This window comes from Poromitra crassiceps, assembly GCF_964638095.1.
Source record: "Poromitra crassiceps genome assembly, chromosome: 2".
Lineage (NCBI taxonomy): Eukaryota > Metazoa > Chordata > Actinopteri > Beryciformes > Melamphaidae > Poromitra > Poromitra crassiceps.
In genome coordinates, this window is record NC_139624.1 from 15,281,168 (window position 1) to 15,297,237 (window position 16,070).

At 45.0% G+C, this 16,070-nt stretch overlaps 1 protein-coding gene and 1 long non-coding RNA gene across 2 annotated transcripts; both read left to right on the forward strand.

Annotated features, from left to right (window-relative positions):
• Window positions 1-309: 309 nt before the first annotated feature.
• LOC310792608 lies at window positions 310-4,838 on the forward strand. The gene is made up of 3 exons (XR_014553492.1): window positions 310-422; window positions 1,803-1,924; window positions 4,797-4,838. It is a non-coding gene; the product is annotated as an uncharacterized lncRNA (long non-coding RNA).
• Window positions 4,839-6,939: 2,101 nt separating this feature from the next.
• LOC310798527 (uncharacterized protein) lies at window positions 6,940-15,785 on the forward strand (the record flags this gene model as incomplete). Its single annotated transcript, XM_083661063.1, has 5 exons — window positions 6,940-6,944; window positions 7,575-7,593; window positions 7,760-7,868; window positions 10,944-11,117; window positions 14,857-15,785. The coding sequence occupies 5 exons, from the start codon at window positions 6,940-6,942 to the stop codon at window positions 15,783-15,785; spliced, it is 1,236 nt and encodes a 411-aa protein (XP_083517189.1).
• Window positions 15,786-16,070: the final 285 nt, after the last annotated feature.

Genomic DNA, 16,070 nt, shown 5'->3' on the forward strand with positions numbered 1-16,070 from the left:
ATAGAGAGGACCTTCTCTACGGGCTTGAGTGTGGCATTCTTCAGACAGCATATTACCAAAAAAAGAAAGAAGAGGAAAAAAGTAGGCTATAACAGTAACAGTAATAATGCATATTTTGAATGTAGCCTATCATAAAAACGCCAGCATCCCAAATAAAGCCATCTGTTAGACCTATGACTTTGAATATTATTTTCATTTAGAAAATCGAACTCTTTGCTTTTATTTTGAAAATATTAACCGGAAGTTGGCTTTGTTTGGCTGTATTTAGGTTCCGGGTCGCAGCGACATTCTGCTTTTTCGCCAGAAGCTAAAATAGTTTAGCAGCAGTAACAAGAGGAGTTTGTTGTCTGTGAGTTTATGTGGCGTTATATCTGAGTTAACTTACAGCTGTGTGGATGTGATCAAGCTGCTGTGTCAGTGAGGTGAGTGAAGTCAGCGGAAAAACAAATAAAAGCACACAGCCAAGTTAGGCTAAAAGCACCATCATATCACAGAGAGCGTTACCACCACTGCTTACATTTACATGGATTAATGCAAAATCCCCTTTAAAATGAGTGAAGGAAGTTCTTAATGGAGGGGACCCCACCAAAACCTCCTTAAACCGCCCTTCATGTTTTCAAGACTCATTACTTTCTAACTCAATGTAACATTCCGGGAGTCAGAAACTTTGTATGAAGCTTAGCTGATACATGTTTTCGTAACGTGTAAACCTGCACAAAAGACATGAAAAATGCCTTAAAGGGATAGTTCAAATGTTTTAAAGTCCAGCCCTATTTGCTACTTACCAATGATGATGTTGATTGGTAGAGTTCTTTCTCAGCACAATCTATCCTGTAGCTCTGGAAAGTTGGGCAAAAAGGATTGCAAGATCAATGGAGTCACGGTCATATGTGTGTACAAGCTGACTGAAGCTCAATGAAATGTCATCTACAGTCACACAAAGTACATCTCGGTGAGCCTCAGTCACCTTGTACATGCAGGAGTGTGACTCCGTGGACTTTGCATTCCTTTTTTCTCAACTTTCCAGAGCTACTTTGAGGAACAGCATGGATTGTGCTGAGAAAGAACTTACCATTCAACATCATCAGTGGTAAGTAGCAAATAGAGCTAAAAAAAAAAGAAGTGAACTATCCCTTTCATTTCTAGTCTCTGTGAACCAACGCATGAATACGCCCCTTATAAACCCATAATACTGACCTTGCTTTATGACTGCTGTAATCATTACTGGATAATTAATGTTGGCGTGAAGTGACTGATGAGACATTAAGGACATCAGGTAGGGCTGCAACTCACCATCATTTTCATGATCAATTCATCTGTCGATTATTTTCACGATTAATCGATTGGTTGTTTGGTCTATAAAATATCATAAAATAGTCGAAAATGTCCGTTCAGGTGTTTCCCAAAGCCCAAGATGACATCCTCAAATCTCTTGTTTTGTCCACAACCCAAAGATATTCAGTTTACTGTCATAGAGAAGTAAAGAAACCACAAAATATTCACATTTAAGAAGCTGGAATCAGAGAATTTAGATGTTTTTTCGAATGACTCAAAACGATTAATCAAGTATCAAAATTGTTGATTAATTTTCTACCGATCGATTAATCGTTGCAGCTCTAATTTCAATTGAGTGTGCGACTTCTTTTCTTTATGTAGCTCTAATTTCAGGCATAAAATGAAGGGCTATGGTTCTTATTTTATATATTTTTTTAAATGTGTGTTTGTGTTGTGTTTATGTTGTGTTTGTGTTTCATGTTGTGTGTTTGTGTTTCATGTTGTGTGTTTGTGTTGTGCTCGAGCAGGAGAAACAGCTCTCACAGATCCAGGGCTAAATCAGCCTCATCACAGACAGACAACATCATTCACAGCAAAGTCACAGAGATAATCCAGACGTGTGTCTCTGTTGAGACCGACTGGGCAGAAGGTAAAGTCACAGAGATAATCCATACATGTGTCTCTGTTGAGACCGACTGGGCAGAAGGTAAAGTCACAGATAATCCATACATGTGTCTCTGTTGAGACCGTCTGGGCAGAAGGTAAAGTCACAGATAATCCAGACGTGTGTCTCTGTTGAGACCGACTGGGCAGAAGGTAAAGTCACAGAGATAATCCAGACATGTGTCTCTGTTGAGACCAACTGGGCAGAAGGTAAAGTCACAGAGATAATCCAGACATGTGTCTCTGTTGAGACTAACTGGGCAGAAGGTAAAGTCACAGTGATAATCCATACATGTGTCTCTGTTGAGACCGACTGGGCAGAAGGTAAAGTCACAGAGATAATCCAGACATGTGTCTCTGTTGAGACTAACTGGGCAGAAGGTAAAGTCACAGATAATCCATACATGTGTCTCTGTTGAGACCGACTGGGCAGAAGGTAAAGTCACACAGATAATCCATACATGTGTCTCTGTTGAGACCAACTGGGCAGAAGGTAAAGTCACAGATAATCCATACATGTGTCTCTGTTGAGACCGACTGGACAGAAGATAAAGTCACAGATAATCCATACATGTGTCTCTGTTGAGACCGACTGGGCAGAAGGTAAAGTCACAGAGATAATCCAAACATGTGTCTCTGTTGAGACCGACTGGGCAGAAGGTAAAGTCACAGATAATCCATACATGTGTCTCTGTTGAGACCGACTGGGCAGAAGGTAAAGTCACAGATAATCCATACATGTGTCTCTGTTGAGACCGACTGGGCAGAAGGTAAAGTCACAGAGATAATCCATACATGTGTCTCTGTTGAGACTAACTGGGCAGAAGGTAAAGTCACAGAGATAATCCATACATGTGTCTCTGTTGAGACCAACTGGGCAGAAGGTAAAGTCACAGAGATAATCCATACATGTGTCTCTGTTGAGACTAACTGGGCAGAAGGTAAAGTCACAGAGATAATCCATACATGTGTCTCTGTTGAGACCAACTGGGCAGAAGGTAAAGTCACAGATAATCCATACATGTGTCTCTGTTGAGACCGACTGGACAGAAGATAAAGTCACAGAGATAATCCATACGTGTGTCTCTGTTGAGACCGACTGGGCAGAAGGTAAAGTCACAGAGATAATCCATACATGTGTCTCTGTTGAGACCAACTGGGCAGAAGGTAAAGTCACAGAGATAATCCATACATGTGTCTCTGTTGAGACCGACTGGGCAGAAGGTAAAGTCACAGAGATAATCCATACATGTGTCTCTGTTGAGACCGACTGGGCAGAAGGTAAAGTCACAGATAATCCATACATGTGTCTCTGTTGAGACCGACTGGGCAGAAGGTAAAGTCACAGATAATCCAGACGTGTGTCTCTGTTGAGACCGACTGGGCAGAAGGTAAAGTCACAGAGATAATCCAGACATGTGTCTCTGTTGAGACCGACTGGGCAGAAGGTAAAGTCACAGAGATAATCCATACATGTGTCTCTGTTGAGACCAACTGGGCAGAAGGTAAAGTCACAGATAATCCATACATGTGTCTCTGTTGAGACCGACTGGACAGAAGATAAAGTCACAGAGATAATCCATACGTGTGTCTCTGTTGAGACCGACTGGGCAGAAGGTAAAGTCACAGAGATAATCCATACATGTGTCTCTGTTGAGACCAACTGGGCAGAAGGTAAAGTCACAGAGATAATCCATACATGTGTCTCTGTTGAGACCGACTGGGCAGAAGGTAAAGTCACAGAGATAATCCATACATGTGTCTCTGTTGAGACCGACTGGGCAGAAGGTAAAGTCACAGATAATCCATACATGTGTCTCTGTTGAGACCGACTGGGCAGAAGGTAAAGTCACAGATAATCCAGACGTGTGTCTCTGTTGAGACCGACTGGGCAGAAGGTAAAGTCACAGATAATCCAGACGTGTGTCTCTGTTGAGACCGACTGGGCAGAAGGTAAAGTCACAGAGATAATCCAGACATGTGTCTCTGTTGAGACCGACTGGGCAGAAGGTAAAGTCACAGAGATAATCCAGACATGTGTCTCTGTTGAGACCGACTGGGCAGAAGGTAAAGTCACAGATAATCCAGACGTGTGTCTCTGTTGAGACCGACTGGGCAGAAGGTAAAGTCACAGATAATCCAGACATGTGTCTCTGTTGAGACCGACTGGGCAGAAGGTAAAGTCACAGATAATCCAGACGTGTGTCTCTGTTGAGACTAACTGGGCAGAAGGTAAAGTCACAGAGATAATCCAGACGTGTGTCTCTGTTGAGACCGACTGGGCAGAAGGTAAAGTCACAGAGATAATCCAGACATGTGTCTCTTTTGAGACCGACTGGGCAGAAGGTAAAGTCACAGAGATAATCCATACGTGTGTCTCTGTTGAGACCGACTGGGCAGAAGGTAAAGTCACAGAGATAATCCAGACATGTGTCTCTTTTGAGACCGACTGGGCAGAAGGTAAAGTCACAGAGATAATCCATTTGTGCGTCTACTATGAGGAACAGTATGGATTGTGCTGCGAAAGAACTCAACTCAGTTCACAAAGACATCGTTTACACTCTAAAAAAAATCAGTTACCATGAAAAGTCCGGCTGTTGTACTACTAGTTATGAGAACAAATTCTTCATAATGCTGGGGACTATTTTCTGTGCTGGAACTACTTTCCAGAGATGCACAATTGTATGGCTGCATTGGGCACTGGCTACATGGACCAGACTTGCTGGCAAAACAAAATCATTGCTGTTTAGTTATTTTCATAGGATTATTTGATCGTATGAATTAAATGCATAAAAACAACGGCTGGTCCTTTTAAGTTGGACCAGATGAGGTGTCTCAGTGTCTCTTCTCTCCTCCAGGTCTGACCAGCTGCTCTGAGATGAAGCGGACACACCCCCTGCTGCAGGTGAGCAGCAACCACAGCTTATATTTTGGAGTTAAGCTTTTATTTTGGTATAAGGCTTTTGTTTAAGTGTAAAGCTTTTATTTTGGAGTAAAGTGCCGTCTCAACCACATTTTGTGTTGACCAAAAGTGAGCCGCCCTCCAATAAAAGTACATTCAGAGCTTCCATGATCAAAACTAAAAACAAAATGCTAAATGCTAAATGCTAACAATATGCTGATCCCTGCTATCTGATCAGTAAGATGATGGGTTAGGACGGACAGTGACGGTGTGTCCAGCAGCAACATGGCCATCAGACAAATCTCTGACTGAAAGCTGTGACTGTTTACCAATCCTTAAAAGTGCTTGAATTGATCCTACAGGAAACCCCGGGTTTGAGCCTCGTGCGCTCCGCCATCTCTTTAATTGCTGGGCCAAACTTGATACACTTGTTTCTATCTATCTATTATTGGCCCGTCATTTTGAACTAATTTGTCCTTGAAAAGTCCTAATTTGTCCTTAAAGTCCTAATTTGTCCTTGAAAAGTCCTAATTTGTCTGTCTGTCTGCCTGCCTGTGTGTGTGTGTGTGTGTGTGTGTGTGTGTGTGTGTGTGTGTGTGTGTGTGTGTGTGTGTGTGTGTGTGTGTGTGTGTGTGTGCGTGCGTGCGTGCGTGCATTGATTGATTTTTTTTGATTGATTGCCTTTATTAATCCCACAGTGGGGAAATTTACTCGTTACAGCAGCTCTCACAGGGAAGACATAAAAACAGCTCTAAAAATAAACACAAGATACAGTAAAATCCAATACACACACTAAAAGATAAGAACAGCAACACTACTTACCAACAACAACCAACAATAGCAACAGCAGCAAAGGCATTAGAGTGTAAAGTGCAACACTATAAAGTGCAAAACTATAGCCAGCAGCACACAATAACAATAGTTACCAATAAAAACGACAACAACAACAGTGCTATATTGTGCTGAACTATTATTGGATGTTAAAAAGTCTGACAGCCGTAGGGACAAAGGACGTGCGGTAGCGCTCCTTCTTACACCGTGGGTGTATCAGTCTGGCACTGAAGGAGCTACTTAAGGCACCCACAGTCTCATGCAGGGGGTGAGAGGAGTTGCCCCTGATTGTCGTCAACTTGGCAAGCATCCTCCTCTCACTCACCACTTCAATGGGGTCCAGAGGGCAGCCCAGGACCGAGCCAGCCTTTTTCACCAGTCTATTGAGCCTTTTCCTGTCCCTCTCAGTGATCCCTCCTCCCCAGCAGACCACTGCATAGAAGATTGCAGAAGCCACAATAGTGTCATAAAACGTGCTTAATAGAGATCTGCATACACCAAAGGACCTCAGTCTCCTCAGAAGGTGGAGACGACTTTGGCCCTTCTTGTAGAGGATGTCAGTGTTATTTGACCAGTCCAGTTTATTGTTGAGGTGAACACCCAGGTATTTATAGGTTCCTACCACGTCGATGTCCACTCCCTGGATGTTCACCAGTGATGGGGTTTGGGGCTTCTTCCTTCGGAAATCAATCACCATCTCTTTTGTCTTACTGGCGTTCAACTGGAGATGGTTATGCTCACACCAGTCAACAAAGTCCTTGATGACCCCTCTATATTCCTGTTCATCCTCCCCTGATACACACCCAACGATGGCTGTATCATCGGAGAACTTCTGGAGGTGGCAGCTGTTCGTGTTGTGTCTGAAGTCTGCTGTGTACAGGGTGAAAAGGAAAGGGGCAAACACCGTCCCCTGGGGTGCCCCTGTGCTGCACAGCACCACATCAGACACACAGTTAGGCAGCCTCACGTACTGTGGCCTGTTGGTGAGGTAGTTGATGATCCATGCAGCTAGGGGGCAGTCTACTCCTGCTTCCTCAAGCTTCACCCTGAGCAAATATGGTTGTATCGTGTTGAATGCACTTGAAAAGTCAAAAAACATGACTCTCACAGTGCACCCAGCATTCTCCAGATGTGAAAGGGATCTGTGCATAAGGAAGGTGATGGCGTCATCAACCCCAATGCCCGGTTGGTAAGCGAACTGCAGTGGGTCCATCACAGAGCTCACCAGAGGACGGAGGTGTTTGAGTACGATCCTCTCCATAGTCTTCATGAGGTGAGAAGTTAATGCCACCGGTCTGAAGTGATTGGGCTCCCTTGGGTGAGAGACCTTTGGGACAGGAACCAGACAGGAGGTTTTCCACAGCACAGGGACTCGCTCCAGACTGAGGCTCAGATTGAAAATATACAGAGCCACTTCACAGAGCTGGTCAGCGCAGTCTTTAAGCAGTCTGGAGCTAATTCCATCAGGGCCTGTGGCCTTCCTTCCGTTGATTTTTCTTAACTCCCACCTCACCTGGTCAGCAGTTAGGGCGAGACTGGAGGGGGGACGGGTGGGTGAGATGGAGACATGTGAGGGTGATGCAGTTGATGTCCCAGATGCCCTGGGAGGTGATGCTGGCTCATCTGTAGTCCAATAGGTGGGGGAGGGAGAGGGAGGAGGAGGGGGGGTCAGTGGAGTGGGACCCGAATCGAATCTGTTGAAAAACACATTCAGGTTGTTTGCTTGTTCACGGTCACCGGATTCTAGGCCCCCACTACTGCCCTTGCTGTAGCCTGAGATTTTTTTCAGGCCCCTCCAGACTCCTCTAGCATTGTCTTGTTGTAGCTGATCCTCCATCTTCCTCCTGTAGCCGTCCTTAGCTTTCCTTATTTTATTCTTAAGTTCCTTCTGTACTCTCCTCAGCTCCTCTTTATCTCCGGATGTAAAGACCCTCCTCTTTTCAGCCAACAGGGTCTTTAGCTCAGGGGTCACCCACGGCTTATTATTAGAGAAACACCTCACTTTCTTGGTAGGCACAGTGTTCTCTTCACAAAAGTTTATATAGTCTGAGATACATTCAGTCAGACTGCGTCTGTGTCTCTCTGCAGGGGGCGGAGAAAGCAGGCGAGCAGGAGGAGGGGAGGGAGGTGGGCTGTCAGAGCGAGGCAGCAGAGAGGAGAGATGCTGCTGTCCAGGTGGACCTGCTCAACCAACCAGGTAAGAGACAGAGAGAGAGACACACACACACAGACACAGACACAGAGAGAGACAGAGGGCGAGAGAGAGTGAGAGAGACCTGCTCAACCAACCAGGTGAGAGACAGAGAGAGAGACACACACAGACACAGAGAGAGACAGAGGGCGAGAGAGAGTGAGAGAGATCTGCTCAACCAACCAGGTGAGAGACAGAGAGAGAGACACACACACAGACACAGAGAGAGACAGAGAGAGTGAGAGAGACCTGCTCAACCAACCAGGTGAGAGAGACCTGCTCAACCAACCAGGTGAGAGAGACCTGCTCAACCAACCAGGTGCGTGAGCACGCAAAGCAGCGAGGTACTCTCTCTCTCCCTCTCTCTAGATGGGTTTACATCCACCTGGTTTTATGCAAATTTTGCAAAAATCTGAATGGAAAGGAATTTGGAGGTGGGGAAACATCAAAATATCGTGAAAGATTGGGTGGAAAAGTTGGTGTATTGATGAAAGGTCAATGTGACTAAGTGCAGTGGAAACCGATCAAAGACGACCTAAACACATGTGGCGTGAGGCTCGGAGACGTATCAGACTGAAAACCATCTGAAAACAAATCTTTTATGAGATGACAGAGAGTTGAGAGGCGGGCCATAGCATCTTGATGATTTGATTTGACATTTCTGGGGGCTGAATTTGGCGTTGCCCAATCCTAGCGTGTTCTGCCCCCAAATCGAGTGGGATTCAGCGTGTTGTGGTGCTACGCGAGTGGGATCCGCAGAGAACCAGGCAGCCAGCTGCTTCCGTGTGGAGCTGAGAATCCGAGGCAAATGTGTCGCCTGCCGGCCTGGAATGTTAGAGGGGCCGGGGTAAGACCAGAGGGGCCGGGGTAAGACCCGCGGACATGAACGTTATCCTGGAATGCGAGTTTAACGAGCCAGTTACATGTCTTTTGCATTCTTAGAAATTATCGTTTGCTTTATTTTGTATGTTACATACAATTGGCCAAGTTAGTAGTTAGTTTATGGGCTAGAAATTCTGCCAGATTACAGACACTAGATGACCATTTTGCCTGCAGAATTTTCTCCTCAAAATGAAGATTGATTGACAGCTGCCATGTCGTGATATGATTGGTTGAAATGGGGTTGAAATTTTATAGTATAGGACGTCAGCAAACTGTAGATTACTGTTATGAATGAAATCTTGAAAAATGAACTTTTGATGTGAAAAATAAAAATAAATGTGATTTTTGTGATTATTTTCGCATACATTATTAAATGGGTGCACTGAATACCCAGGTATGGGGTATAAAATAAAAATAACTAAAGTAACTAAAATAATAAACTAAAATAAAAAATAAATACATTTTTGGGTTCAGCTCGTCATAAGCGAATCTTCCGCTGTCTCTCAGTGAACCTTTCTTTGAACCAAACTCCACTCAAAAGACATGCTGTTTCATGCTGCCTTGCTTACTGGCACCTCAACCGTAAAACTAGATGAAGGCTGGTAAAGAATATGTAAGCTAGGATGCTACATGCTACATGTCGGCATACACTAAACACACTTGTAAGGTAAATAAGCAATGCATTATAGGCACAATTTGAAGGTTTAGGAACGAAATGACATGTTATTCACTTACAGTAACTGCTCAGCGGATTATATGTATCTCGAATTGAAGATCTTTGTGAATAACCAAGTAACTTTCAATTAACAGGTGGTTTTCAAGAGCTTGGCGTAATCAGCGGTGGCAGACGGCACAACTGGTTGCGCCCTCATCACCAACTCCTAATATTCGCATAACAGAAATGTGCATAATTTTGCATTTTCTTTTGCCAACTTTCTGAAAACTCTTTAAATAAAATTTTAATTCTCAAAAGTTGCGATACATTTGGATGGAAACCCAACTACTGTCTCTCCCTCTGTCTCGATCAATTCAAAAAGTATGCATTGCCAAAGCAAAGTCAACAAATTCATATTCAACTGACAGGAACCAAACTTGAAATACAACAATCTCCTTAAACATACTAGCCTTGCTGCCTGCCTGCCTTGCTGCCTGCCTGCCTTGCTGCCTGCCTGCCTTGCTGCCTGCCTTGCTGCCTGCCAGCCTGACTCTCTCTAAAGGGCTCATTATACTCGAGCAAGCTCCGTGGGGGTGGAGCTCCGCGAGTCTCTGCGAGTCACCGTGCGGACCTCGTGCTGGGGCAGATGCTATTATACTCAGAAGTGATCAGCCAAGTGATCAGCATGTATTGTACAATGGTAATAGTGAGAACAGCCCGTGAAAAAGTCACAATGAAACGCTCTTATGTGCAGTACTGAGTGCGCTTTCACTCTCAAACGACCGTACATCAGCACATGAAGGAATCACCAAACTTGTTTTTACTGAAAGCCGTTTTAGTTCTCAGCCCTGATAGCCTACTCTGTGCTGCTTTTAATCTCTCTCAAATCATGCTCTCAACACAACACATTTACTTGGTGAAATGACTAAAAACGAACAGTTCCAAATCAAAGTTTATAGCCTACCACATGGGTCAAGAAATGTGGGGAAAACACAGCTCAGTGTTCAGGGCGCAGTGGCTTGAAATGTTTGGAGAGAAGCCGTGCGATGGTCGCGCTGTGAGAAAAAAAATCAGGCACACGGTGAGCGCCCAACGGAGATAGCGAATAACCACGCCCAACAAATTTACGTCATTTGACGCGCCCGGCCCTCGCTCCACCCCCGCGCCCTTCACGGCATGGTGAGCATAAAGCAGCCTTAAAAGCCTTCCTGTCTGTCTGTGTGTCTGTCTGTCTGTCTGTCTTTCTTTCTGTTTCCCTGTCTTTCTGTCTGACTGACTGACTGACTCTCTCCCTGTTTGTTTGTTTGTCTGTCTGTCTGTCTCCCTGTCTGTCTGTCTGTCTGACTGACTGACTGACTGACTCTCTCCCTGTCTGTCTGTTTGTCTGTCTGTCTGACTGTCTGTCTGTCTGTCTGTCTGTCTGTCTGTCTGTCTGACTGTCTGTCTGTCTGTCTGACTGACTGTCTGTTTGTCTGTCTGTCTGTCTGTCTGTCTGTCTGTCTGTCTGTCTGTCTGACTGACTGTCTGTCTGTCTGTGTGTGCAGGTTGGTCCGGTGTGATGTGTCAGTGTGGTGGAGTCAGAGCAGACACACGGACAGGCGGACACACAGGTCAGACCGTCTCTGGTCTCCGGCCAATCAGCTTGCTGCCTCAGGATGAACCCACCGCCAACACACCACAGGCCCCGCCCCTCTCTGGACCATCTGATGCAACCTCAGGTATTTGTTTCATTGGTTTTTATGCCTCCGCCCAGAGATAGCCGTGGCTGGAGGCATTACAGTATGTTTTCGGGTTGTCCGTCCGTCCGTCCGCCGATTCTCGTTAACGCGATATCTCAGGAAGACCTTGACAGAATTGCTTCAAATTTGGCTCAAAAGTCCACTTGGACTCAAGGATGAACTCATTAGATTTAGTAATGTTACTCATTACCATAGGTGTCACCAAAGAGAAGGACAATTAAATCTTCGCATTATCACTTTGACTAAATGAAAGACTAAAACTAGGTGTGAAAAAAAACATTTTAGTTAACAGAAATACTAAATAGAAAAAAGGAGCTTCTTGATGCTTATAGAAGAATTTAATAACGAAGTAATATACAGGTATACTTATTCAGTTAATACAAAGTACATCTTCAAGATAGGACAAGGGCAACGCGTTTCAACCTCTGGTCTTCGTCAGGCTGTAGAAGGCCAGAGGTTGAAACGCATTGTGTCCCTTGTGCCCTTGTCCTATCTTGAAGATGTACTTTGTATTAACTGAATAAGTATAACTGTACATTACTTCGTTATTAAATTCTTCTATAAGCATCAAGAAGCTCCTTTTTTCTATTTACTGTTTATATTGGCCTGCTGAGCTATCTTGTCGCCACTTTTTTGACTTTTCCAGTTAACAGAAATACAAAATTAAAATTAGACTTTAGAAAAAAACGAACTGAAATTATATTGTGTACTTACCAAACGAACTAAAATAAAATAAAGATAGAGAGAAAATGTCTTTAGTTTCAGTCTTTGTCAATTTCGTCAAATATATTTACAATTTATTAGAAGGATAAACCCCTTGAGATGAACCATCTCGTTTTCGAGGGGCACAAATATACAGAAAGAAAAATGTGCCAACACAAACACAAGCACGAGGAGGCATTGGGTCATATAATGTATGTTTATTGCGACTGGGTTGTCTAGATTCTACATGACTGTGAGTCAACTGCCTTCACAAAGTATTATGTTTGTAATACCCAGAGCCGTATAGATAGAAGAGTCCCGACATCTCCATTCACTCCAATGGACCGGTTTTTTACTCTCAAGAGTTCCAGGAAGTAAGGTCCTGGATTAAGCAGCACTGTCGAGTTGCAGCAAAATAGACAGTTTGTGTTGTACTCTGAAAGGGTTTTTCATCCCTTGAATCAAATTGTACATTATCAGCTTTATTTTAGCATGCAAAAGTAGCGCAAGACCCATTCCTGGCTGTTCATTGACTAATGAGTCTCGCATTTTGGTCCTCTGCTGACGCCACTCTCTCTCTAGAGGACACTAGTAATACCTATTCTGAACTTCTTACATCTGCCCCTGCAGGTGAGATCCAAACAGTGTTGCATGTGTGACGCTAGTCAGTTTGTTCGACGTCAATCGACCTTATTCGATTGACGTCACTCACGTACGGGCACGCCCACTGCCGCCATGTTGTTGACATAGCGCAGCCGCTTTAAGTGACAGCCTATGGAAGAGCAGAGTTTATAGGAAGCTAGCCGCCGTTAGCGTTACCTGTATCGTTCCAATTGTGTTCGGATGGTGACCTGCGTTAGGCATGGCTGTAGTAATGACAGCAATAAAGTCCCCGTGGTTTGTTTCTATCTCTACCGTCCACAGACGTGAAGGGAGCGAGACGGAGGATACGTCAGCAGCACAGGAGATGTGTGGATAGTTAGGAGAGACAGGTGAAACTTTCTGACAGCTCCTCACAGCAAAGTCTGTTCACCTCGTTCTTTTGTTTATTTATTACAGGCATTAACGGCAGCATACAAACAACAACTGTGGGGTTTTTATTGCTGTCATCACTATCGCTATTTTGTAATGGAACAGAAACGACAATAAGGCCGTTACTATAGTTGTCAGCTGCAGGACGGTATGTCAACAATATGGCGCTGTCCGGGGTTAGCGAATAAGGTCTATACTATGCAGCTATTTCATGAAAAAAACATATAATTATACAAAAGCTTCCCCTCAAAACGATCACTTCTGGCCCATATAATAGTGTGCCAGTGTGTTTATGTTGAGAGACACTGCTGATGAGACATTGTTTTGCTGTGTTCTGTGTTCATATGGTCGAGCGAGGTTGTGTTTATATGGAGAGAGAGAGAGCGTCAGTAAACCGTTCAAACGCAGGGAATAAGCGTTATTTTCTGGTAATTTCACAGCGGTTATGTTATAAAAACACAAATAAACACCTCGTACCTCCAAACCATCGATGTATGAGGTCCAAACAGCTCAAAAACCCATCTGGCAAGGAGCTCTATTTCCTGGTTTTCTTCCGCGCTGACTCCGTCCTGCTGAGGGAACATCTTAGCGATGCTATTGGCTGGGCTGTTACGCTGTGAGTGCATGTGGGATGTACCCACCCAATTTCATCCTGACCACAGCCAAACAAATGTAAACAGCACCAAAATCAGGCAGGGGGCAGCATCTGACCACAAACACAGCCACAGGATTTAGTGGGTTAAAATTTATGTTTTTGACGAGAAACTTTTTTATAATGATAAAAACATGTTTTTTTAATGGAATAGTTGCATAGTATGCCTTTAATGCGATAGTAACCACCCGTAATGCTAGCAGAGACTGGGAAAAAAGTAGCTTGTTATCCTACTTCACACAAGAGTTGTGAGACTATAGTGTTAGCTCCACCCACCCTGTGAACCTACAGTAACCTACAGAGTGAGTCTATAGTGTTAGCTCCACCCACCCTGTGAACCTACAGTAACCTACAGAGTGAGTCTATAGTGTTAGCTCCACCCACCCTGTGAACCTACAGTAACCTACAGAGTGAGTCTATTGTGTTAGCTCCACCCACCCTGTGAACCTACAGTAACCTACAGAGTGAGTCTATTGTGTTAGCTCCACCCACCCTGTGAACCTACAGTAACCTACAGAGTGAGTCTATAGTGTTAGCTCCACCCACCCTGTGAACCTACAGTAACCTACAGAGTGAGTCTATAGTGTTAGCTCCACCCACCCTGTGAACCTACAGTAACCTACAGAGTGAGTCTATTGTGTTAGCTCCACCCACCCTGTGAACCTACAGTAACCTACAGAGTGAGTCTATTGTGTTAGCTCCACCAACCCTGTGAACCTACAGTAACCTACAGAGTGAGTCTATTGTGTTAGCTCCGCCCACCCTGTGAACCTACAGTAACCTACAGAGTGAGTCTATTGTGTTAGCTCCGCCCACCCTGTGAACCTACAGTAACCTACAGAGTGAGTCTATTGTGTTAGCTCCACCCACCCTGTGAACCTACAGTAACCTACAGAGTGAGTCTATTGTGTTAGCTCCACCAACCCTGTGAACCTACAGTAACCTACAGAGTGAGTCTATTGTGTTAGCTCCGCCCACCCTGTGAACCTACAGTAACCTACAGAGTGAGTCTATTGTGTTAGCTCCGCCCACCCTGTGAACCTACAGTAACCTACAGAGTGAGTCTATTGTGTTAGCTCCGCCCACCCTGTGTCACCACAGACACCAAGTTCATAAATGCTGCAATACTGAAAATGCAAAGGCTTCCATCAATGGGCCATAGGCTCAATCACCATTGTGGTAACTCAGTCGGTGATAGACAGTGACTTAACAGACTTTTATTTACATGGACATCTTTGAGATTATAATGTTAACGATAATTGATTGATTGATCTAATTTGATATTGATTTTATTTGATATGATCAAAAATAACCATAATAACGTTGCTACAGGTTACCAAAGAGGCGAAACAAGCTCGAAGAAGATTCTGGTCCTGAACAGAGAAGGTGGGAGGAAGGTGTTTTTGGTGATGGGCACTGCACATGCTCAGCCTAGCCAGCAGGGGGCTCCACAGAGCCAGCAGGGGGCTTTACAGAGCCTGCAGGGATCACCACAGAGCCGAGACACAGCATGGAACCTCCAGAAGAGCCAAAACATTGTCATACAGCGGATGGACGGCGGCAAAGGAAACATGAGCCACTCGTCACCTCGGCTGCTGACCGGTACCGCTGCCCCCCGCCGCTGTGCTCCCGTGCCCCCACATGCCCCCGGCACGCTGTGTGTGACGGGGAGTCGAACGAGCAGCTTGCGGTCTCAGCTGTCTCTGCCTCCAGTCACCAGGTCCACCCCTCCAAACAGAAGTGCAGGCAAATCAAACACCTCCCTGCCTGTACGAGCTGCCCCGCCCTGCCCGCTGCCCCCATACACAAACACAAACACCCCTCGCTTCTCACGCACGAGCGGCGGTCACAAGATCCTGGTGATGAGCGCCGCCGGCAGGAGGGTCTGTCTGGTGATGAAAGCTTCTCAGCAAGCCCCTCCCACTTCTCAACAAGCTCCTCCCACTTCTCATCAAGCTCCTCCCGTTTCTCAACAAGCTCCTCCCATTCGCCCGCAGCGCCTGCCTTTCCAGCCACCCGCCCGTCACTTCCCCCCCAGAGACCCCCCGGCCCCTGCCTCCCGCCGCCCGTACGTGTGCGAGTTCTGCGGCCTGCGCTACGCTAACGTGGCTAACCTGCGGCAGCACCGCCGCACCATCCACGGCATGGCCGGCGCCACCTTTATCTGCAGGCTGTGTGGGCGGGGCCTCAGCCGCCGGGCGCAGCTCGCCACGCACATGCTGCGCCACAGAGGGGAGCACCGTTACGCCTGTCCTTATTAGACTTTACTAGACTTTTTGTTATTGTATCAACTTACATCATTCTGTTCAGTAAGAGTGGTCAGTTGTCATACAGTGAAACTACAATATGTCGAAAAAATAAAATTCCACCAGTCTGGAGAGAGAGAGAGAGATATATATATATATATATATATATATATATATATATATATATATATATACATATATATATATATATATATATATATATATATATATATTAATAAGGGATGCACCGATCCACATTTTTTCACTTCCGATCCGATTCCGATACCTGAATTTGGATAT